Below are 25,457 nucleotides of genomic sequence, written 5' to 3'. Positions count from 1 at the left end.
CAAACACCGTTATTGTTCTGTTCGACTATAAACTAGTGAAATTGATGAACACACAAAAAAATGAAAGATAAAAATACAGGTTTGTACGTGTCCTGAAAGGTCGATTGTGAATGATAAGTTGGGATTTTTCTACTCATCACAGAAATGCAGACCTCAATCAGTTATAGCTTATAATGAAGAGTATGGAAAAGGGAAAGAAAAGAACAAGTGTCGAAAGGAGAGATTTAGAAGAAGAGGACAGGATAAGTAATAATTGAAGGATTGGGATGGAGACTCCATGTTTATTAAGATACCTGTTTGTAGAGCAGATTGAATTGGTCAATCTAATTCTGTCCCCCAATCAAGGATGCGTTCCTGCACGTCCTGTCTTTGTAATAAACCTATTAATTGAGTATCTTTGCTGGTGAACTCACGGACACATATCGATCTCGTTGGGGTACGGGTAAACATGGTTGGTACATATGAATATGTTTACCTACTAGAAATATTAACAGTATACGATTTTATGTGTGGTTTAGATCAGTATGTGTATCAGTGGGCAAATTAAAACATCGTGAACTGCTTCGATATAACTCCAAATGATTTTCATTGTTCTTTCCGTTTATAAATATGATACCCTTGGGAAGACACTATCTGTGCATGTTGACAACGTACATGTATGTCCATGTAGTAGAGAATGATTACAGAAATTTAAATACAGGCCGGAAGGGCCCCTTCATTCTTATTCAGTGATACAACATGTATGGGTAGGCTATTTTACAAAGGGGGGAGGGGGTGGTTTTTCAAACGAATTTAGGCTCACTTTGCCTATTTGATGCATTTTTTATCTTAGGAACTGATATCAATTTTATGAAAATCAACCAAACAATTTCAACTTACATATATGTATATCTTTTTGTGTCCTTTCATGTGAATAATTTTGCAAAGAAACCATAAACTATTATGAATTAACTTTTACATTGTACTTTGTTAACACACAGTGAAAGAGATTTCCCAAATTGTTTAATTAATGTCTTTACTATTTCGTTTTATTTGAACAGGGTAGCCCCATCTGTAATCATACATGCAGTATTGTTTTCCAAGGGGCTCTGAATACAAAAATTACAAGAGTAAACTTCTTGAACAATGAATATTCAATAGAAAACATTTTATCTATTGAAAATAAAAACAAATGAGAGGAAAAGGAACAAAGCATATACAATTGGAGATACATGTAGTCATAAAGGAAATTCATGATCTGGTCAGATTATTCAGTATTTTCTGATTACCCCGGTACAAAGAAATTTCAAGTAAAAAAGGGAAAACAAATACTCATTGTTCAAATTTATATGCTTACAGTGTAAATTTAGAGAATGGAAAGCATTATGAACAGCAGACTTTTTTTTGAATTATTGATTTTTTTTTTCTAATTTGGCATTCACATTTCTTTGATATATCCTACACAAAGGCACAAACATTTTACAGATAATTGGAAGTAAACACAGTATTTGGCCCTGTTTTGACCTTTGTATTAGCTTTATCTCACTTTCATTTATAACCGTTTAATTATCAAATAAAAAATAAGAGGGAAATAAATACAGAGAAGAAAGAGAAATTTGGCCTCCAGCATGAGTAAATAGGAATGAAAATAATCACTTTTGAATTATTTATTTGAGAATTTGTCTTTAGGTTCTTATACAGTGAATGATAGAGAATAATTTAAAAGTTGATAAATCTTTTTTTTCCCCATGTCTGTAGAATCTTGTACAAAACCCCAGGACCTTGCTACCTAAATTCTATGGTCTGTACACGTACCAAAGCGGTGGCAAGAACATTCGATTTGTAGTCATGAATAATCTCCTTCCTTCTACGTTGAAGATGCATCAAAAGTTTGATCTGAAGGTAAGCTTGCATGATAAACTATTTTTTTGCATTGTTTTGATTGTATGAAAACAAAGCCCAGTTCAGTTTATCTGGCATTTACTCTGAGCAATCCAAAGTGCAAATATCAAGTTTGTAAATATGATTCAAATATGATATTTTGATTATTTGTAATCAATCCAAATGATATAAAATCTATATATAGCGTATAGCATAATATTCAATAGGACTTTGTTACTTAATAGACAGTGATCAGAATTCAAAGTGTTGTAAAGTCTACATTATTTGCATTACAAATTATACCCTGGATAAGGTTCAATAGTTTAATTCTTATAGTTTGCAAAATTTATTATTATATCTAACTGAATTATGTTCTCACCATGGAATGTTAGTGTACTGTATTTCACTTTAATATGATTGTTTACATAAATTTATATTGTAATTTATGTATAGTGTAGTTGGTATACATTAGATTTGGGAAAGGGCAAGGAAGAAACTGTGGTAGAATGCTTTCATAAGTACCATTGGTTACCCCCTGTTCAGAGTTAAATTTTTATTACAAGTGGTAATTTAAGGGGCCAATTTATTAGAGGCCTTAAAACATGTACATGTATGTGGTCATGACACAGTGCATTGTAGAGTCCTTGATCTTTGTTCTTTGACATTTTGTTATGTAGACCTACATGTATGCTGTCATGTAGGTCTTACTAATTATTACAATGTTGAATGAACAAAAGTGTTGCGGAACATAAATTTGGAACAGAGTGCTTGCTACTTAAACAAAATGCTCAAATATTATTTCTGCCTTTTACATACATAAATTTTCATGGTGAAATTTGCAAAACATTCCAAAGTCCATAACATAGTTGGAGACCCTTTCATCAACTATTTTGACTTCCCACCAATAGGAAATTTGTTTTACTGTTCAATTAGCAGTGAAATTTGTTCAACTTGACAGCGGACGTGAGAAGGGCATGTCTGAAAACATAAGATCGTGAGGTTGAGCGGTCAACTGCTCATCATTTATTGCATGTTTGCCTAATATAGATGACTAATTCAAACAAATACATGGATGTGGTCAGGTTGTGGATTTCCTTTGATCACACACTCACACACCTCTTATTCATTCTTGTAGATATTTATTGTGCTGCAGTTTGTCAGTAAAGGGAATTGATACAGTGCAATTGATATAGAAATGATGGAAATTAGAAGGAATCTTTAACCATTAGAAATTCAATTGAAAGTAAAATGTTAAAATCTAAAAACATTATCTTATAGTTGAAGGAATTTTATAATTTATGATATGTATCTACAGTAACAGAAAAAGAAAGGAGAAAAAAAATAGTTTAGCTCAAGAGATATAGAAGGAACTCCAAAGCTGTTATCAGAATGAAAATAATAAATAGGAAATAATCAACTGAATTTGTAGTACTGTAGTTATTTCCCAAAAAATTTAACCACATGTGTTTTCAACATGATGGACAACTTTTGCTAAGGGCTAATACCATAGTGGCACATAACATTTTTTTCAGTATGAAAAAAGAAGATACATAAACCTTAGAACCTACACAATTAAATCATTTTGCTTTTTTTGTTGTTGAATTCTCAGGGTTCAACATACAAGAGGAAAGCCTCAAAAGGAGAGAAGCAGAAGAAATCACCAACATTAAAAGATTTAGATTTCATGGAAGAACATCCAGATGGGCTGCACCTAGATGCGTTAACATATAATGCTCTCCTAAAGACGATACAAAGGGATTGCAGGGTAAGTGTTGTATGAAGGAGTGTTCTGGGACCTTTTGCAGAAAGAGTTGCCATTATTACTTTAAAAATCATACGCAACTTGATTATTGACTAGTCAAAAGCGCACATTTAGGACTTGTGCATGAATTTTTTAGTTGCATTTAAGCCGGTGTATTTACTCAGGTGATAGAGTGTCCGTCTCACAACTGGGAGGTCAGGAGCTCACATTCCTGACGCATCAGACCAAAAGACGTTAAAAAAATGGGAGTTGCTGCTACACTGTTTGGCTTTCAACAATTTATGGGATAGAGCTTCGTTGATCTGGGGCTGCACAGTGGTTGCCGGGCCCACGATCAATTGGGCAAAACAAATTTTCAGAGTATTTCATTTCTGATGTCTATTTTGAACAATAAAATATGGATGAATGGATGGAACTCAACTCTGTCTGCAATGGGCCCCTAATTTTGTGGACAGTTCTGCTGGTCTCTTTGGCCCTGATGCATTTTTTGGCTCTATTGCAGAGAGAATCTGCATGTACATGTAAATGCAACTATCAAATCAAGCACAAGCCCAAATATTTTTGTTCGATTGATTAAAGAGTCAGTTGTGTTTGATCGCAACTCTTTCTCCAATAGGCCTTAGGACACGATGTTGTTACAAGCAGATTGCCGTATACATGTAATTTTAGTTTGATTCATAAAAATGGTAAATGTCGCAGAGGAGATTTCTTTCTAGAGTACAACATAAGTGGGAATTCATAATTAACATATTGTCAGTCTCAGAAAACACCTTCATTTTGTAAAAAAAATGCCCAAATCTAGATGATTTCTCTGTATATTTTTGTCCAATTTTTCATGGCATTCTGGTACTTGACTCATCTATAAAATACATATGTTGTATTTTGTTTTTCTTTACAGGTATTGGAAAGCTTTAAGATCATGGATTATAGTTTGCTTCTTGGTATTCATAATGTGGACCAAGAACAACGAGACAGGGTAAACATTGCTCATATTCACATTTTGAATTTTACATCCCTTCAGCCCGTATTCAAGAGAAATGCCAGGCCTTCATTTTTCAATATTTACATGTATACAAGGCTATTGTGCTATAGGGCATATTTTAGTAAAGTAGCACGAATGGGAAAAATTTAAAAGGGCCCCTCAAAAATCTCCAATTCCGGGGGGAGGGGGGGGATATTAGTCAATGGGGCATCCATAGTCTGTAAGCCCTGAAATGTAAAATGTTAAATGAAGATATTATATCATCTTTCATTCTCGTGTACATGTAGTATTGAAGATGCAGTATTGAAAGTTTAGGTGAATTGTTTTGATAATGTCAAGAAAATCTTGTATGGAAAACACTAGAGTACTCAATGTAAATTTTTGTGTATAGTGAAAATGGTATAGCTGAAGAACATTAGTGCCAATTCTCAATCTTGGCCATCATTGAGGTTATGTATATATTTTGCCTCTTTATATGTAATGTGTTAAATTGTAAAAGTAAATTGGAGCATTCCACAATACATGCGCTAGTCAAACGTTCACTATCATTTTCCTTACGGATCAACAACCTTTTCTTTAAAAATTCAAGAAATATTTAACTGGACGATTAAACCCATTTGCAGGGAAGAATAAGGATCGATCAGTAGATCTAGGTGTGGGATCCCAGTAAAAGTGTACTGTTTAATTGAGGTTTGTATTCATTTAAAATTTCATTTCATTTATTTCACTCTCTTGTTAAAAAATCAAAATATCTATACAATGTATGTTTCACAAATAATTGCTCATGGGAAGTGGGGGAATCATAAAAAGCCGTATGGGCTTGTCAACTTGGGAATAATTTGAAATTGGAGAGAATCACTGTGATTAATGCAGGGTGATGAGTACACTCTTGTTGAGTAATCTCTCCAGATTAACCCGAAGGAGTGACGTTACAATAAGGGCCCAACTTTCGTACATTGACATTGTTTGTATTGATGATGCTCTTTTTCATATGAGCAGGTGAAAGAAGGAAGGGAACATACCGGTACTCCATCAGGTCTGGATGATCTACCACCAGACTACCCTGGAGACCCTGGCACCTATCCCGATACACCAAGGACACCTACAGAAAGGACACCTAGAACACCAACTGAAAACAGTAACGGAGAAGATCCACTCAACTCATCGTCAGGTAAAACTAGAGCCCAATGTTTCAAACTTGTCTAGACATGGCATTACAAAGCTGAGCTGCAAAGTGCAGCAGCATTCTGTTTGTGAAGTCAATGGAATACGAGGCAACTGAAAAATGCAGCAGAGGCTGGAATTGTTTTTGTGTCACTTTGCTGCAAATCCTGTGGACTATGTAATCAAAGTCAGCTTTGTCCTTTTTTTCTCACTAGGCTGCGAAGCAAAGTGAGACTATAGGCGCCGCTTTTCCGACGGCGGCGGCCGCGTCAACATCAAATCTTAACCTGAGGTTAAGTTTTTGAAATGACGTCATAACTTAGAAAGTATATGGACCTAGTTAATAAAACTTGGCCATAAGGTTAATCAAGTATTACTGAATATCCTATTAGAGTTTCATGTCACATGACCAAGGTCAAAGGTCATTTAGGGTCAATGAACTTAGACCATGTTGGAGGATTCAACATCGAAATCTTAACCTGAGGTTAAGTTTTTGAAATGTCATCATAACTTAGAAAATATATGGACCTAGTTCATGAAACTTGGACATAAGGTTAATCAAGTATCACTGAACATCCTGCATGAGTTTCACGTCACATGACCAAGGTCAAAGGTCATTTAGGGTCAATGAACTTTGGCCGAATTGGGGATATCTGTTGAATTGCCATCATAACTTTGAAAGTTTATGGACCTAGTTCATGAAACTTGGACATAATAGTAATCAAGCATCACTGAAAATTTTGTGCAAGTTTCAGGTCTCATGATTAAGGTCAAAGGTCATTTAGGGTCAATGAACTTTGGCCGAATCGGGGGTATCTGTTGAATTACCATCATAACTTTGAAAGTTTATTGGTCTAGTTTGTTAAACTTGGACATTAGAGTAATCAAGTATCACTGAACATCCTGTGCGCGTTTCAGGTCACATGATTAAGGTCAAAGGTCAATGAACTATGGCCGAATTGGGTGTATCTGTTGAATTACCATCATAACTTTGAAAGTTTATGAATCTGATTCATGAAACTTGTACATAAGAGTAATCAAGTATCACTGAACATCCTGTTCGAGTTTCAGGTCACGTGATCAAGGTCAAAGGTCATTTAGGGTCAATGAACTTTGGCCGAATCGGGGGTATCTGTTGAATTACCATCATAACTTTGAAAGTTTATTGGTCTAGTTCGTTAAACTTGGACATTAGAGTAATCAAGTATCACTGAACATCCTGTGCGCATTTCAGGTCACATGACCAAGGTCAAAGGTCAATGAACTTTGGCCGAATTGGGTGTATCTGTTGAATAACCATCATATCTCTGTAAGTTTATTGGTCTAGTTCATAAAAAGTGGACATAAGAGTAACCATGTATCACTGAACATCTTGTGCGAGTTAGAGTAGTATTCAAAGTCAGCACTGCTGCTATATTGAACTGCGTGATGCAGGTGAGACGGCCAGAGGCATTCCACTTGTTTTTACACTAGGGGTTCATTTGAGTGAGCCTTGCGGTGGTGGATTTGTAATCCATCTGTATATTTTTGTGTGTCCATGTTTTAAGTTATCTGTTCTTTTAGAGCCATAACCATGTCAGTTTTTAGTGTTTGATAGGTAGTGAGCTAAAATGTTTCCAGAATAGGGAATTAAAAATATTAATCGAAAGCATAGCTAAATGTTGTTTTCTGTCTGGAAAGCCATTTGGTTATGTTATTATAATTTTCTCAAAATTAGCAATAGTTGCTACCTTGTTACATTTTTTTTAGACAAAAGGCCCAGAAGAGTAGACTTGCTGTGCAATTTTTTAATGAATGCTTCATCCCCATCCCCCCAAATGGCAAAAGTGTATCAGATATAGACTGTTCAAAATAAATTTGTAAGATATCAAATCTATGATGTGAATATAATGTCAGCAGAATGTTAAAATGGCTCACCATTTTCTTTTATAAATGTTTCTTTCACATTAACATGTTATTTCAGTTGAGTCTGGTTTGAAAATCAAGGGTTTATGTAGAATTGAGATATAAGCATATGAAGGACTGAGTGATGGTTAGCCCCTTGTCAAACCAATTATCAAACCTATATGTCTGCTACTTGTAGACAGCAGCATCTAGATGCATGTTCCTATGTCTAATTGTTACATAGGCAATGTGTTTTTTTTTTTACATTTAATTTTAAAGGTTTACCTCCAAGGTTAGAAAGATCACGTTCCTATAACAACAGACAGAGAGTAGCAGCCTTCTCAACAACGAGAGAAGCAATCCAGGGTCAGTCTGATACATATGTATCAGGAGGAGAGGATGAACAGTAAGTTTGCATTTTTGATGGATTATTTTTTTGTTTAATTTTATCTCAAATGCATGGCCAAAGTAAGAAGTATGTGTCTCTTATTAATGGTGTCATAGGCATTGTCAACATCAAAATCTAAATACTTCTTAAGTTTTCTAAACATCATTATTTGGAATGTTCCAATTTTATGAAACTTAGACATATGGGTCAAAAGTATCATTGATGATAGGGCTTAAAATATCAAGCATTTAGTTTGTGGTATCTGTTCCCTTGAATTATAAATATATATTTTTAACACTAAATTACTTGGAATTATGGTTCTTTTTGTGGTACATTAAATTTAAATGTGTTTTTTTTCAGGAGTGGTGGTATTCCAGCTAAAAATTCAAAAGGAGACCGTTTATTACTCTTCATAGGCATTATTGATATCTTACAATGTTACAAGTAAGTTACGCAATCAGTTGCAATGTTACAGAATTTGATACTAAGTTTGTTGAAGTTTCATGTGATGTTTTGTGAATGATCATAATTTTATCATGTTTATTTGTTTTCTATGTTTTATATTGCACTGAAAGTGGAACAAATAATATGTTCTGTCCGAGGACAATAAGGGATTGGAACAGTCGTTCTCCCTCCATAATAGTCCAAGCTTCCTCAAATACTTTTAAATCCGTACCTAAACTTAGAACCAGTTTCTAGGCATTATGCCAACTATGCAAACCAAATATGTATTTACAATAGAAGAATGAAAATAGCAAAGTACTATTATCCAAAGCTTCAGGATAACTTTTTTTTTGTCCTAAGATAAAAAAAACTATCCATCTTTATAATAATGCATTTGACAATATGCACATTTGACTTGACCCCAAGATAGTGATAGTGGATTTTTTACTTTCATGTTTTTCATTGTTATTATGCTGTCTTTGTATTTGCCTAGATTAACTAAGAAATTAGAACACACGTGGAAGTCAGTGGTACACGATGGTGATACAGTCTCGGTGCATAGACCAGGTTTCTATGCCAACCGTTTCAAGGAATTCATGGCTAAAACTGTCTTCAAGAAGATACCTTGTAAGTTGATATTTTTTATCATCTTTTTATCATCATGTGGATCTGTGCTTTGTATTTAGTAGTACAATTTGATTAAAAATATGTTTTCCCTTTTATTTGAAATTCAACTCTTCGTCATACTTATTTTTCATTTGTTTTTAATTTATTTTGAGGGATATATCATGTTATTGGTTTTAATCAAGGCAAAGTACTATGCAAGGATATTATTTGGTTATATTCTGTTGCCATAGTAACAGTTTGAGATACTGTCTGTATGGATATGTTTTTCTTTCTTGTAGATTTATTCTCATTTGATAACGTTTCTCAAGATCCTCTTCCACATAGGGGTAATGTAGTGGTATGGTTTCGGTTTGGTTTCTAATGACATATTGGATTGGATTTACAGTGAGTGTGTCTGCATTTTCCCCATGTTTGCTGATAATTTTTCTTGGACTGAATGTTCAACTTGGACATCAGTTTCACACTGGGAGAAGTCATCAGCACCCTGACATTGCCTAGTCTCATTGCACAGATATAAAACTTAGTCAACTCAGAATCCGATATAGATGGTCTTAATACAACAACAAAGCAGCATTTGTGCCCACCTTAGACTTTGTTTCATGTTTTAATTGCTGAGTGACAAACATTAGAATATGTTATGAAAACACCCTCCTTAATTTTATTTGTCTATTCCTTACATGTAATATATTAAATATTGAGTATTGATCAAATTGTGATTGTGAGAAGATTGAGAAAAATTTAATAGTTAGAATGGTTCTCTTGATGATCAGGGGATTTATTAAGAGGAAAAGCATTGGCCCCATAATCAGGTGACCCAGTTTTTAACAAACCATGCCAGTGTATTAGATTTGTTTGGTAAATATTTGATTAATTTATAAAGTTGCTCTGCTGGTTCACAAGAAACAAAATAAAATCAAAATTTAACCTCTAGCTATTTCGTCACAAATAGACATCATGTATTAAGATGCAGTGGGTAAACTAATCTAAGTGGTTATACATCTATACTTCTTCAATAATAATGTTTTGGAATACCCGGTCAAGAAATGCATGCATAACAGTAATAATCAGTCAGCACAATTAAAGTTACTATATAGTACTGCGAAAATAGGTCTGTGTGAGTATATAAAAGGAAATAGAACTTAATTGTTTGTTTCAGTTGTCAAGTATGGTTATCATTGTTTGAATGTGTTAATGCTGTCGCTTGTGCATTACCCCATTTTGCTTTTATGTAGCATGCAACTCCACTATTTTTTCACATTCACTGTAAATTTTGTGGGTTTCTTTTATATCCAAACGTTCGATTCTAACTTATTTTCATGTAGGTATTGATTCCATATAAGAATAAAAAATCAAATAATGTTCAAATTGCTAAAGATACAGTCAGTTCATATGTTTTTGAATATGAATGGAACTATTTTTTTTGTTTCATTGGAATTTGTTCTTTGCTTTTACCTTTGTCCAAGCTCAAGCTTATATAAGGGCTTGTAAGGCCGAGATCAAGCTGTGGCCCTTTTCATTTATTATTTGTCCTGCATTAAAATCTCTTTTAATTGACTTTGTCTCCAGTTCGAATAGAGAGTGATGAAACCCCATTATTCAGTGGTAACATACTTTATTATTTTTTAGAATCATTTCCTTTTTATTATCAATCCTTTGCCCTTATTCCCATGCTTGGAAAGGTGATTGGTATTCTTTAAAAAAAAAAAACCCAGCTTTTATACTCGGTAGTCCTTCTTAGTATACACTAGAAGAAGGTAGATCATTTGTTATAAGGGTATTCATATAGAGTCTATTATCTTTGTAATCAGGATAATTAACCCAAATTCATGCAAGGTATACATGTATTGAGCTGTTTCATTATTGGGTAGATATTATGAATTCTCATAAGGGTACTGACAAGCTATTACCATATTATTCAGGTTTAATTAGGTACTACATATATATGTAGATCTACAACTAATTAATATTACTTTCTCTATTGACAGTGTACATGTGCTCTAGAAAGTTGAAATCAAATACTTGCATTATATGCTCAGATCTACATAATTCATGATAGTGACAAAATTTAGTGTGATGTCATTTCACCTGTATATATGAGATCAAGAATTACTTGAAGCTTTTCTTTTATTTAGATCATTATTATGTATAGTATTTGCTTGTTATCATTAATTTCAGAATGCATTGTTTCTCAGTAGCGAGTCACAAAGTTTTGAGTTATGATAATTTATTTCAAAGTAATAGCTTATATAAGATTGTTTAGTGATAAAAAAGTAAAATCATTTCACTCTCTTCACCGCTCCTTTGAAAGCTGAGGTAATGGTACATGTAAATGTAGATGCAGCTACATGTATATAGTTATTGCTGAATAGAATCTGAAAAGGAAGGTAAAACATTTTATGTGATTTGGATTAGTTTTTGCATGTTCTGAATATCTGCTAAATTAGTCATTTTTTTATTGCATGTTGCATGTCAGATGTTTGACAGTCACCTCTTTGTGGTATTTGTGCTTTTAAGAGCAAGATCAAATGAATAAAAAGGTGGAGGGTGATTTGATATTTGTCTGATTAGAGATCCACATGGTAATATGCACTGTACAGATCTGGTGGGTGTTTCATAAAGCTGTTCGTAAGTTAAAAGCGACTTTTAAGATCAACGGGCGATCCTTTCTTACTCGCTAAACAATCGCCAGTGAATATACCATTTACCACAAGAATGGATCACCAGTCGTTCTTAAAGTCGCTCATAACTTACAGCTTTATGAAACACCCAGCTGATCCCTGGTCTATGTGTAATACATAGTTATAAAGCAATTGTATGAAGGGCTTGATACTAGTTTCTCGGCAAAAATCCCTTGTTGAAACATTTTTCGGTGGTCTAGATATTTTAACTTGAAGAAGTGTATTGAGAATATGTACTGGAGCTTTTTGATCTGTTATTGATAAAGCTAGTGTGAAGATTTCTCTGTCGATCCCTTATCAATTAAATTTTCAATTAGGGTCTGTGTTTGCAGACTAGAGTCAGATAATCTCTTTTTATGATGACTAGTTTCCTTTCTACATGTACATGTAAAGTTAACTACTGCAGCCAAACAAACAGAAGACTTGAAATAAACCTCCAACAGAAATTAAAGGGGATTATTTTGTGTGTTGTCATTACCTGGGTAGAAAGGTGTACTAATTATTTAATTAGCCAGTGATTGTAATAACCCACCTTCTACTAGACAGGTCAAATATGATATGTAACGAAATCGTGGATTGTAAATTTGGCTTTACATATATTTCTTTGGGACAAATAATAATGATCTATTGTTGTATTTGTGTATTTTTAAAAATGAACTGAATAGCAAGTTTAGGTCTGATAATGTAACTGGTCAGCTGTTGCATTAATTGTTCTTTATAGGTTTAATACAGGAATTTACTGACCCAACCAGTGGGTGACTGAATAGTCTTATGATATTACTAGATAATATGAATCTTGATGAACATATTGTATTGACTATTTTGGAAATGTTTATTTCCTCTTCTTTCAACAAAGTGGAATAGATTTCCTTTTTTTAAATATGTACAGTTAAGTATGTCCAACTCTGATGCACTTGATTATGGGCTTGTTTATTTCAGAGTATTTGACACTGATTGTTATGGTACATGTATATCATTTAATCATGGTGTTTGAATACAGTATGTGTGAGGATATTCTCCAAGTTCATTTGATACTTCAAATCAATAAAATATCATTTGCAATATTTCTTTTTCATTTAAGTCAAACATCCTTGTTTTTTTCAATTCATTCCAAATCTATCTAAAAAATTGAAATTTATATGCATGTATTAGCTTTGTTAAAATTTAGGAATAAATAACCTGTACTTTCCAAGTAAATTCATATCTATTTGGTACAAGTAAATGGAATGATGTCGACATGAAAACAACAACAACATGGTAGTATCAACTTTATAGTTCATTTAAGTATCTTCAAGCATTCTAGAAAATGATTATCATGCATGAAATTTTTTATTTTCTTATCTGCTTGTCCTTGTTGGCATATTGGCATTTATAAAGTGTCATTTATATAGTTGCCTAATCAAAGGCACACTGTATTCAACGACTTATAGATCTCGCTGCTGTTTTCCAGCATTTGGTGTCTTGAATGTCTTCAAGGAATTATATGACCTTGATATCTTGATATTTTTGTTGCATTGTATTATGTGATGTAAATTCCTAAATGCCTTATCAAATCAAATCAAATCTGGGTTTTTTTTTGGAAGATAATGGATGAGTGTTGTAAATCTGAAAACATAAATAAATGAAGCATTATATTGATTAATTTTTTTTAATTGTGTCCAATTTCAGTGAAACATTCGCCATCCAAGAAGAGGGGTCAGGCTGGGCAGTACGGTCAAAGTTCCAGGCAGGCAGACAGTAGCGGGACCAATCGACCAAGGTCACAAACAGAACCTGTACTATCAGAACCTCATTCAAAGAAGACACTTCCAACAGAAGAAACAGGTGAATCATCATGATCTTCATCTTTAGGACCTTTGTAAACCTTTGTGTGCTTTTCAGAATATCAATCTTTAAGATATCATTGAAAAAAACTGCTTCACCGCAATGTTTAAATAGTGGAGCAATACAGCGAGCTGCTATGAGTTTGACTCAAGTCACATGTTATTCACAATGCAGACATAGTGCATTCAAATCTATTGTGCTCACTGTTTACATAGAGAAAAAATAAGTTTACAGATCTGCTGCAATTCTGATGAGCTAGGATAAAGTACCCTTCTAATTGGAAACTTATAGACTTGACAAGAAATGATACTGTGAGTCCTCTTTTTACACCCCAGCTGTCATTAATGTATTCAAAATGTAGTTTTACCTACACTAACATTTTGTTCATATAATGTTGTGCTGTTTGGTCTGTGATGATTCTTTGTTAAGTTTTATTGGAAGGAAAGGATTTACAAAAGTATTCACTACACTTCCACATCACCATCCTGCACATCACCCAGAGTGTTTGGTTGGTATTATTATGAAATGAAAGATTGTTCTTGAGAAATGATTACTTGACCTTTACTGAGTGTTTTTATGTGACACACAATGTAGGTGCCCGTCCAAAGGAGCCCAGACCCGACTTAGTTCCAAGTACCCCACCACTTGGAGGGGAAGCCTCTGGCTACACACCGGCAGTTGAGGTAACGGAGACATCCGACTCAAGCGGTGCTGATAATGCAATGCCAGCCAAAACAGCATTCCGACTCAAACAGCAATCAAAGACTACAACAGGGACCAGCGAAGATCAGGCTTCACTGTCTGATATCAACATCCAGACCGATGGGAGTGGCATAGCCATGCAGGAGCTTGAGCGAAAGCTATCAGCGGCACACTTAGAACAGAATATAGACTATACACAAAGGTGAGAAAGAGTGTGTTAGTGAGGTTAGGAGCTGTCGATTGTTAGGGGCCGTTTTGTGAAAGAATTGGAATGGATTTGTATCACAGATGATTCATATAGGGAAGATGGAGCTGCAAATATACCGGAGAATTTTAATAATTGTATTGTTTTGAAGTATAGAAATGTAAGGAGGAGCTAAAGATTGGTTTCTCAATATGAATTCTCTCCTTAAAACGGAATACTCTCAAGAATACTACTGACCAAATATGGAGTTTAATTACATGAACATGGCAACATAAGTATTAGGACATGAGAAACTTTTCACTTATGTTTTGTTGTTAATGAATGCAATTAAAGTTTTAGGTTGTTTATTACCCGAGAACTGCCCCATTCCTTGTAAATTTTCCATTTAATCATTGGAGGATGATTTATGATTACTTTCACATACTCTAGAGCTAATTGATTAAAAATCAGTCAGATTGTCCATATTTTGTACGCAACACACATCTCCTCGGAACCACTTCAATGTTTTCAATACCCGAGGGGCGGTTATTAGACATTCTGCTTTTCTGGCACTGAGCAATTTAAATCTCCCTTTGTGTCAGAGTTTGACAATTATTTAAATTCACATGTTCCTCGTTTTATATATATAGGAATAACAATAAAGTGCCAAAGACATGCATCATTATGTGCCCTTATTTAGCTGAAAATAAATCACACCTCTGTGTCCATTGCATCTGTGGTACATTCTGTGTTTACCCATAGATCAGACCTGGGGCACGTTTCATAACGAGTTACAACTGTTGTAACTTTGACATTACGGCAACTACCATGGCAACCTTAATTTTGATTTGCTGCTGAGCCCCGTTTCCATGGTAGTTGCCATAATGGCAAAGTTATAACGTTGGGCCCGTTGCAGAAAGAGTTTGCAATCAATCGCAACTCTAAAAATAATGTGCAACTTGATTTTCAACCAATTAACAGCGCGCATTTGGGACTGATTTTTGCGGATTGATTTTTTGGCTTGCGTTTAAATGCAACTCTTTCTGCAACGGGCCCCAGTTGTAACTCTTTATGAAACGGGCCCCTGATGCCCCAGTCACATTGGTGAAACCGTCCAATATCCAATGTGAGGTCATTAGTTAGTGTGGAGTCAGTTTCGTTGGTGTGACTGTGGCATCACAGTGTGGTGTAGCACTGTGGTGTAGCACAAGATACCTTTCATTGTATGTTTGGAGCCAGAAGTATGTTGCATTTTATGTATTTCCTTCTGATTCCCAACATAGAATATGCAATACATGACACATATATCCTTTCACTGATTTTGTATCTGTGGGCTTTATATAGGAAAGTCAGGGAGGTGTTTCACCAATATTTGTCATCCGACAGACAAGTTGTCAGATCTGACAGGTTTCCTTGGTTTTGATTGGCAGAGAAGCACAGGTGTTGCTGTAGTGCCTGTCTCATCTTGACAACTTGTCAGCACTGACAACTTACATGAAATGATCTCCTGGTGTTATATTAACAAATACTTAACCATATCAATGGTAATACAGAATGAAAGATTTAAGAACTATTTAGAACTGAGGATATCAAAGAATTAACCCACCATTCCCCTTAGCCAGTTTGTGCCATGATGTTTAGAAATCATATTCTTTAGTATTTTCTTTATGTTAGATCTGAATAAACATTGGTCATGTGACTATAAATAAACCCTAAAAAATATATATATATTTGTAGATGTCTTGTTTATACTTTCAAGGTACAAGAAAATGAATTTCCAATGCCTGCTACAGGAGAACAGTAAAATGAAATGAAATATCATGTAGATCATAAGTACCAATCATAGAAAGTTTCAGTTGAATATTCAGGGGGGAGGGAGGTGCTGTGTTTGATGAAATTTAGATAAAAGAATATCAATACATATTTGACAAATCATTATAAAAATATTTTAAACTACAATTATATCTCGGTAAGCTGTCTGAAGCAAGCATTCAATTTAATGATAGAGATGATTAGGTCTGATATTTGTCTCACATGAACTAGGTAAAGGGATGCTTTCTTTCACCTCATATTTCACTTCATGTCATTAATCATTAATATCTAACTTTCATGGTATGTTATCAATCTCTCATTTGTTAGACTAGATTTTAGACCAGTGTATTCTATTAGAAACAACTAATACCCATGCTTATCCTCTTCTCCCCATCTCTCTATTTCTTGACCCATCACCCTTGCCTTATACCTCAATCTATGCTGTCATATGAATTAATTATTTTTTCTTTATCACAACTTTCACATATGGATAATCTTTGTATTATTTATATCCTATCAATTGACTTCCTCCTGCTTGGCTTGCTCTTTTATTGGTTGCTCCTTGCTTTCTTTGGGTTGCTCCTGTTGTCTGTCATGTATGCTCAACCTCTCAACCTGCATGTCTCTTATGCACCTCTGCTCCACCTCGACCTCTGCTTGCATATCGTACCCTCTTCTCTGCTCTGGAATGCGGTGACAGGCCGACACTAACAACAATGTTACCCTTCACCCCGAACCCCACCCCAACCACGTCCCCAACCGTGACCACCCCATCTGTTTCCCCTCCCCACTCCTACAGTGGCAGCAGCACGCTTGACACCGGTAGCGAGTCCTCCCCTAGGAAGTCCCATGACCTGATGCATGATTCACCCTACCACCAGTCAGAGTACCACAACATCATCCTCAAAGGAAGCCAGGAGAACCTGTCAGAGGGAGGTGCTTTGATGGCCGAAAAGGGCGACACAATAAGAGCAGATTTGGATATGAATGGGCATTCAAATCCAGAGAATGAAGGAAGAACTCATGAAGCGGATGGAGGAGAAAATGTAGAAATTGATGGAAATGTAGAAATTGATGGAAATGTAGGAAGTGTCTGGCTATGAAGGTCTGGGTGTCACTTCATAGGTTTCAATGCCATTGAGCGTTGCTGTGCTACGCGGTTGTCATATTGCAATTTTGTGACTTTAAAAAAAGCAATTGCATCATTTTCATTGTGGCTTAGGTATCCTCATGTCAGCTATCAAACCAGTGCAATGTGAGTGGATACCTTGTGGTCTTTTACGTCGTTCAGTAAGTGTTTTTGCGGAATATTGGTGAAATCAACCTACGCTTGTCAAGATTGTCATGGTGTCGTCCATCACCATGATACTTCAAGAGCAGCCAAGTGCCAGTGGTATTATAGATTGATAGCATCATCAACATTATTAACATTCAAAGTGTGTTTTTAACAAGTGCTCATAAAAAAGAAAACATTGAAAGTGCTTAGATGAACCCTTTATCCGTGTTAGCATGACACAGACTAATCCTGCATGCTGTTCTCCTTGATATCCAGGCCCGTGCATTATCTTGACATAATTATTATGATGATACATTACATGTAGTTCCCCTTTTGCCCTTCCCCCTCCAAATAAGAATGGCTTGTTCATGTTCCTGGCATATTGAGTTGAATATCATGCAACCCTTGAGCCTTGACCTTTATACTTAATCCAATGCTGACCCCAGTATGACCTTTCCTTGACCATACTTTATAATTGATTTCTCCCGAAACTTATGTTTCCCTAATCCTAACTTAAAGAGCAAGAACAATATCTTTAAACAGACCAACCCAAGGGAACAAGAATTTGGATGAAACGATTATTATATGATTGCAGATGTTTGTTTATACTTCATATCTGATCTTATTATGGTTAGGTCATTGAATTAATGTGGGAGATTATTATTTCTTTTCTTTTCATGTATATAATGATCCTTCATAAGTAAGAAAGGCTTGTGTGCACTCTACAAGATTAAAATGTATTCTGTAGTTGAGTGATATAAGACAAGCCTTTATTATGATCCCACTGGAAACTATTTCAGATGAGTATAGTGCTTTATTCTGCAATATACACTCCATAATGCATTTGGTGCCAAATGGTTTACCAGAGACATAGATTTGAACCAGCTTATTTCCATTACAAATGAATTGAATTTTAAAAATACAACAGTAAAGATCAGTGCATTCATTTGATAAAAACCTGAAGGAGCTTACCAATATTACTGCTATTTTTTTAAAATAATCTTTTCTCTTCTCTCATCAAACAGAATTGAACATAGTAAAATATTACATTCATGATCATAAATTAAAAAGCGATATCAAATCAGGCAATCATGACTAAGAGCCACAATTATCATAATTTAGTCAGTACATGTGTTTTTTCCATCACAAATTCTAAGTTTCAGTATGATATTGCATGATTTTTTTTTCAACTGAAGATTTTTCTATACAAAGAAAATACAACCTTTGGATCATTTATTTTTGCCTTATTTTGAGTTTCACTTTATATCACCCCATCCCTCCCTGTGATTATACTCTTTTGAAGAGTACACTCGTTTCTACAGACATATTATACTTTGATAACCCCTTGAAATTCTTTTCAAATCAATAACAGTTTTTTTGCAATAAATATGTTTGTGTGCACTCAATATGATAAACAAGAAAATTTGATCGAGGAAAGACTATGGTAGCTCATCTATGTAAGAACTGATAATTTCACTGATGTCACTTATTTGGATTGGGAATATATTTTTTAAATAAAAGGTTACTTAAAAGCATATAAGGGCATCAAGGGGGCACTGTTTGAGTGGCTGAAATTAACCCCCCCCCCAAAAAAAAAGAGTAATCTTTACTTTTTCATTAATTCAGATGATATATGGTATATGAAAGTAATAACATCCTTTATAATTGAAGCCCAAGATGATGATGTTGCTAAACTTTTTTTTTTAATATGATGCCATTGCACAGAAATGTGCTTCATTACACTTGTTTTTTCCTCCTTATAACTCATTGAATTACCCAATGATATTTTTTCTCATTTATCTCAAGTAATCATATATCATTTAAAACTTTAATCAAAACAAGAAACTATTATTAAAAGACAACACTGTTGTCCTTTGATTTTGTATTTGTATATAGAATATTCACAAATATAGATGTATATACTACATTTATTTAATATTTCAGTTGTAGTATTATCAATAGTATTGACTATGTCATTATCTCAAGTATATTTTGTGTACAACCATTTTCTATGAAGATGTTGATGTATTATTTTAGTGTTACTTGTTTATATTGTTTTACCATGTGCAGGCGCATTAAGAATAGGTCAAACAATTATATTGATGTTTTTCTTTTCCCTTTCTCTAATGCTTTATACAAACTTGTTACCTCTGCAGTATATTTCACTCTGCAATATATTTAATGCACCAAATTTGAAGGATAAAACTGCATTCCATTCTTAAATAGCATGGGAGACTGTTGCAGTCAACTATAGGGGAAACTGAGCATAGGGTTTGTAACACCTCTGTCGCTTATAATAGAAAGCAGAGATATAGTGGAGACTGGCCTCATTTTGCCAGCCTTGGCTGTGACCTCAGGCAAAGTCACATGCAACTGTGTATTGGAGGTTTTCTCAAGCGACCTTGTGACCCGGAAGTACTGGCCGTGATTACATCCATGGGTTTAATATATATATATATATATAGAAAGAGATCACATGGACCTTTGTACATGGATATTCACTGCATATTCCAACATGTAAATCATTTAAAGTGGCAAGCAATCGAGAAGTCATGGGAAGCTGCCCTTCGCTCTGGATTATGTTTGGTACAAGGATAATTATGCCAAGTTTGACAATACTGTCCCAAGTTTCAGGTTTATCGCTGTGATAAGTCAGTCCAACAGCTGAACTTGTGGAAAAGCAATCACATGTACTCTCCCAGACAAAGCCTAAAGGGTGTTTTTTTTGGGAAACAAGATGTTATGCAGGATGTAATGCAATCAGCGCCTGAAATGTCTGAATGGTCCGGGAGACAGATCATATAAGACTCATCAGCCAGAACTCGATGCATTTTTGCTGGGAACATAGAAGCATGTTACATGAAATGTGATGTTTGTTTGGGATTTACAATCGTGAGACCTGTTACGAGTCTAAGACTTGGGATTGTCAAGAATTTCGGCCACCCAAAATAAATGACCATCCCGAGTCAAATTCATTCTTTCTGATTTTTTTCATTGCATAACAGCCTTATGCAAATTGCTTGCAATTTAGCATCCCCATAATTTTGGACTTTTCTGTCCCTTTAATCTCTGAAAGAAACATTGTTACTTTTAACTGCCCCTGATGTTTGCATTCTATGAGAATGGGTCAATCTCTGAACAGCCATATTGAGCTGTGTATTAATTGTGTTGTACAGGAGTAACGAGTCTGTGTTTTATGTGCCACATGAATGTGATAACCAAAGCAATAAAAATGGATAAAGCATTGTGATCAATCTCTATATTCAAACTGTACAGGCTCTTGCTGTGTGAAAGGATAATTAGATCAAATGTGGTTATTGTATTTGTAGTGCTTTCTGAATAGTCAAATTGTTACGTTAATTGTTTGGATTCATTTTGATGCCAGATTTATTTCAAAGTTTTGAAAGAATTCATATGAATTTGAAGAATTTTCTGTGTATTGTAGTTCTCTCGCCAGGTAAAAAACTTGTGGATGATAACTTTTGTCTGAACCCCCCTCTTCAGGAATATTGTTGGATCAGTTCATTGCTGATATATTTTCTTTCTTTAATATGGTCATTTGTGGGATTGTTGTTATGCTTTATTTTACCCCTTAAAATCAAATTGGTTAAATTATCAATTACCATTAAAGTCTAGTTATGCATAAAAATATGGGCTTTTAACATCAGGCTCAGCATATCCCCTCCGTCTCCCCTCCTGCTTTCGCTTGCAAGATGCATCTTTACCACTAACATACATGTACATCTTCCACTGATCGGGGAGCTCCATAGACTGCCTATGCATAGTGGCTATCTAATACCCTGAGAAAGACACCAGCTTAAAGGGAAACACTGAAGTTTTCATGTTAATATAAATATAGGAAGACCAAGTAATTAGTAATTTATGTCCACTTGTGATTTGTTGAAAATCAAGATGTATTTGATTGCAAATTATGAAGCAAACAATTATTTGATTCAACGTGACTTAAACTTTCAACTCATAAGAAGATAGTAACTTCCAGCAATCTTTGCCTGATTGAAGCTTTGAAGTCTTTATTTTGTCTTTACATTTGACCAGCCATTCCAAGTATGTGCCAGTCTTTTTACAAATGCAATAATACATCAATTTATTACAATTGTAATGTTAGAATTATCTACATTTAACTGTATTACATCTAATTGGACATGTAAAATATCACTTTTCTGGTTTGTGATATAGAGTAAAATGTTAGACTATGGTATTATTATGTAGGCACTTAAAATATTACTTCATCTTACTTTACAGAACAAGTATTGTAAAGCATATTGTTAACCTATTCTGTGGCTTGTTCATATATTGGGAAGAACCAGGCATTGCTGTCATGGAATCCAGCCTTAGGGTTATGATAATTTTTGAGCAGAGAACTTAATACTCTCTAGATGCATGTGTGCAAGAAAGTACTTTTGAAGTTAACCAAAATACATCCTTATTATTGTAGACCTTCAAACATTGACCAAAGATGATAATTATTGTCTATGACATGATCCTCCCATATATCTACAAAACTTTATGTGATAAGGTAACAATTTGGGATAAAATAAAAGATAAAGGTTGTGAAGATGGTTGAACCCCCCCCCCCCCGTGAATAATTGTCAATACTGTACACACGTACATATATGTTGACACTAACTTACTCTTATCCATTGAAAAATGGTATGTCAGAAAATAATTACTTTCAAGATTCTCTAATGTAAGTTGCACATCAATGGATTTTTGTGATCAAATTTCTCTTTGTAGGTCGAAATATTCAACCTTGACCATCTTTAGAAGATCTATCTGTTTCCATTTTACAAGTATTTGTTGGACGAACTCTGTTTGGGGTTTAAGAGAAATTTTGTTGGCGACGGCTTTGGTAGTGTACTGCATCCTCTGTTCGCCGCTTCTCCAAGTATTATTTCCTGTAGGTCATGAATTTGTATTTGTAGTCTGCGAATTTGTGTCAAGTTTGTAGATGCGCAAGAGTTCAAAGTTGAGTGTGTCATGTAAATAATTGTACATTTAAAAAACCAGGGGACAACAGACAGAACATCGTTTCTCCTCTCTGTCTTCAATTATGGTGCACATTTGTATGTAAGCAATGTAATAATGTAAAGTGTATAAAATCAAAAACGGCTGGACTCGATGCAGAAAAATGGATGGAAGGTGGGGAGGGTTTAATACTGTGATGATTTAACTACCCCTGTAGAGTTGGGTGGTATATATTTAATATATTGTTATTAACGTTGTCAAAACAGTAATGTGGTGATACAATGTCGGTTGATCTTTTTTTTTGTCAGGACTTCGATATTCCATAAGGAATACACACAAGTAATATCTATGCTTTAACACTATTGATCAGTAGACTTAGAAATCCAAATATGTGTATCTCAGAATTGTGCCAATGCTGTCTTCAATATTAGAAGGACTTTGTTTATTAGCTTTCATGAGAAATGAATGTGTTACAAAACAATAAAACATCATGGTAGTAATGTACTTGCAGCCAGAAATGCTACCAAAGCTACTCTAACATGGAATGATATCATTCATCCTTATTCCAGCTAATTAAGTTTACGTGTACAGGCTATTGCATTCATAAGTGGTTAGCTGCAGCCATTTGACATCGGTTGGAATAAATAGTGTTATTGATGGCATTTGCTCAAAAGTCCAAACCTTTAAGTTGTCGTATTTTTAAGTGATTTCTTACAAATTAAATTATATGCAAAAAATGTGATTATTGTAAAATATGGATAAAACAATAATGTTATATACAGATGTTACTACGATGCGAACAGTAGACCAACCTTTCAATAATGGCATGTGTAGTACTTCTAAATCAATTATGATAGCATATTCACATGTATGTTTTAGTTTTCAGCATCCATATCTCATGAAAGCTAATAGTTGTGAAGGAAAACGTTTCTTATAAAGTACATTATTATTTGAATGATGAATATGACGCCAATAATCAAAATGTTGATGCCTGTCATTTTTTTCTTTGTTGATTGAGAATGACTAGTATCTGTAGCACAAATGTCTGCATGATCAATCCATGCAAAGAATAAATTGTATTACCACTTTATCAAATTTATTCATTTTCTGCATTTTTGTGTTGTGTGTCACAGTATTGATAAACAGGATTATTTGATAATTATTCATCTACATAATCCAACTTAAAGGAGAATAAACACTGGGAGCAAATAAACTTGTGTGAAAACAAAAATAACTGAAACAATTGAACACAAGTTTCAGGAAACTTGAATAAAAAATTAGTCATGAGCATTAGAATATTAACATCACTAATGATGTGGGTATCTTCTCATTTGAAATGCAACCATCATGTAATACGTCAAGTTAGTACCTTAATACATATTTTACTATTCATAAATCAGGTTTTTTTTTCATCTGAGGACATGGGTTCCAATAAATCATGGACGGAGTTTGTAATATTATAATGAGCAAAAATTGATTTTTAGGGGGTACATTTTCAGTACATGTATAAAGGGGAGAGTTCTTCTTTGACATCAACAATCTGGTCGCATTGCCAATCAGTATCTTCATAGCCCTAGTGATGTCAACATTTAAATGCTCATAAGTTTTATTGTTTGTCCAACTGTTCTGGAACTTTCATTGATCTTATTCTTTGATTTTTCTGTTTGAATCCAAGCTGAATTGATCCAAGGGTCTCTTCTCCTTTTCTTTTTATAGTATATTCTTTTCTCTTTATAGATGAAGAGGTCAAGCTTGCTATTGTACCCGGCATAGCTTGAAGGAAAAACAAAATGAAATCCAAATACAGTAAAACCTGTCTACAATGACCACAAAGGAAGATTAGAAAAGGTGGTCTTTATTGCCAGATTTCTGTATTCATGTTTCCATTCATTCAAGGGAAACCAAACTTGTGGCCTATATTGACAGGTGGCCTCTGATGCGAGATATACTGTAAATATATCATAGTAGCCGATTGTAAAAAGCAACTTGAATACTAAGGAACACTGAAAAAAAAAGTGACCAACATCAATAGGGGCACATGGGTGGAGGATATTCTGAAGAGAATGTCATCCAATGACAGAATTCCGTAACTCATTTATGGCCGTATGCAGAAATTTTGTGGTGCTAGATATCCAAAAACTTGTCTAAGAAACTCAAAAGCTAATGCTTCTGTGCACTATCTTGGAGAATTTTTTGAAAATTCTCAGTAAAATCAAGATTTCAGAATTTCGGGGGGGAGGGGGTGGCCCTTCCTGTTTGAATTATACAGGTTGATACTTTATCTCTCTGCCCTTTTCTTCCTCTTTGTGTATTTTCCCACTTCTTTACTACCCCAAAAATTCAAAGGGGGCGGGGTGGTCACACCCTGTAGTGAGTCAAGGAAGATGATGAAGATACTCATGGATGGGTAAACAAAAACTTATTCAATTAAATATAAAAAAACAAGTAATTATCTGAAAATGCTGGCATCCAACTATCTGACGACTTTAAGCAAGACACTCCACTCAAACATCAAGATGTACATTAATACATAGGGTATGTTTCCACCCTTGGTCTTATGATCAAATCATGGGCGGAAATCCCAGGGGGGACGTGTCCCCCCTACTCAAAATAGTAGGGGGGACACAATATCAAATGTCCCCCCTACTATTTTGGGTCTTTGGTGATGCTAAAAAAATATATTACTCAAAATGGGAATAAAACATGCGTTTTGGGACGAGATGGCCTTTTTTTCAAATATATTTTCGTCGAAATGACCTTAACTTTTAGGTAACAGCCTTTTTTTTTTTGCTTGCCAAATTTTCCAGACCCTTGTCCCCCCTATCTTTTCGGAGAGATTTCCGCCCCTGGATCAAACTCTTCGCTTTCCCCTCCCCCTCACATA

At 34.6% G+C, this 25,457-nt stretch overlaps 1 protein-coding gene across 2 annotated transcripts in view; it reads left to right on the top strand.

The window, feature by feature from the left end:
- LOC121411268 (phosphatidylinositol 4-phosphate 5-kinase type-1 alpha-like) overlaps positions 1–19,732 on the top strand; it is a 47,897-nt gene extending 28,165 nt beyond the window's left edge. The window contains exons 7-16 of one of the 2 annotated variants that reach the window (XM_041603891.1): positions 1,738–1,881; positions 3,470–3,625; positions 4,521–4,598; positions 5,604–5,775; positions 7,932–8,058; positions 8,401–8,484; positions 8,978–9,111; positions 13,458–13,613; positions 14,208–14,517; positions 17,012–19,732. In XM_041603891.1, the coding sequence (XP_041459825.1) occupies positions 1,738–1,881; positions 3,470–3,625; positions 4,521–4,598; positions 5,604–5,775; positions 7,932–8,058; positions 8,401–8,484; positions 8,978–9,111; positions 13,458–13,613; positions 14,208–14,517; positions 17,012–17,414 (1,764 nt within the window). In that variant the 3' untranslated portion in view covers positions 17,415–19,732. The remainder of the gene's footprint in view (positions 1–1,737; positions 1,882–3,469; positions 3,626–4,520; positions 4,599–5,603; positions 5,776–7,931; positions 8,059–8,400; positions 8,485–8,977; positions 9,112–13,457; positions 13,614–14,207; positions 14,518–17,011) is intronic. The other variant, XM_041603892.1, reaches the window with a different exon arrangement.
- Positions 19,733–25,457: the final 5,725 nt, after the last annotated feature.

This window comes from Lytechinus variegatus, chromosome 3 (assembly GCF_018143015.1).
Source record: "Lytechinus variegatus isolate NC3 chromosome 3, Lvar_3.0, whole genome shotgun sequence".
NCBI classification, from domain to species: domain Eukaryota; kingdom Metazoa; phylum Echinodermata; class Echinoidea; order Temnopleuroida; family Toxopneustidae; genus Lytechinus; species Lytechinus variegatus.
The sequence above is the reverse complement of the archived record's forward strand: the minus strand, read 5'-3'. Positions and strand labels throughout refer to the sequence as shown.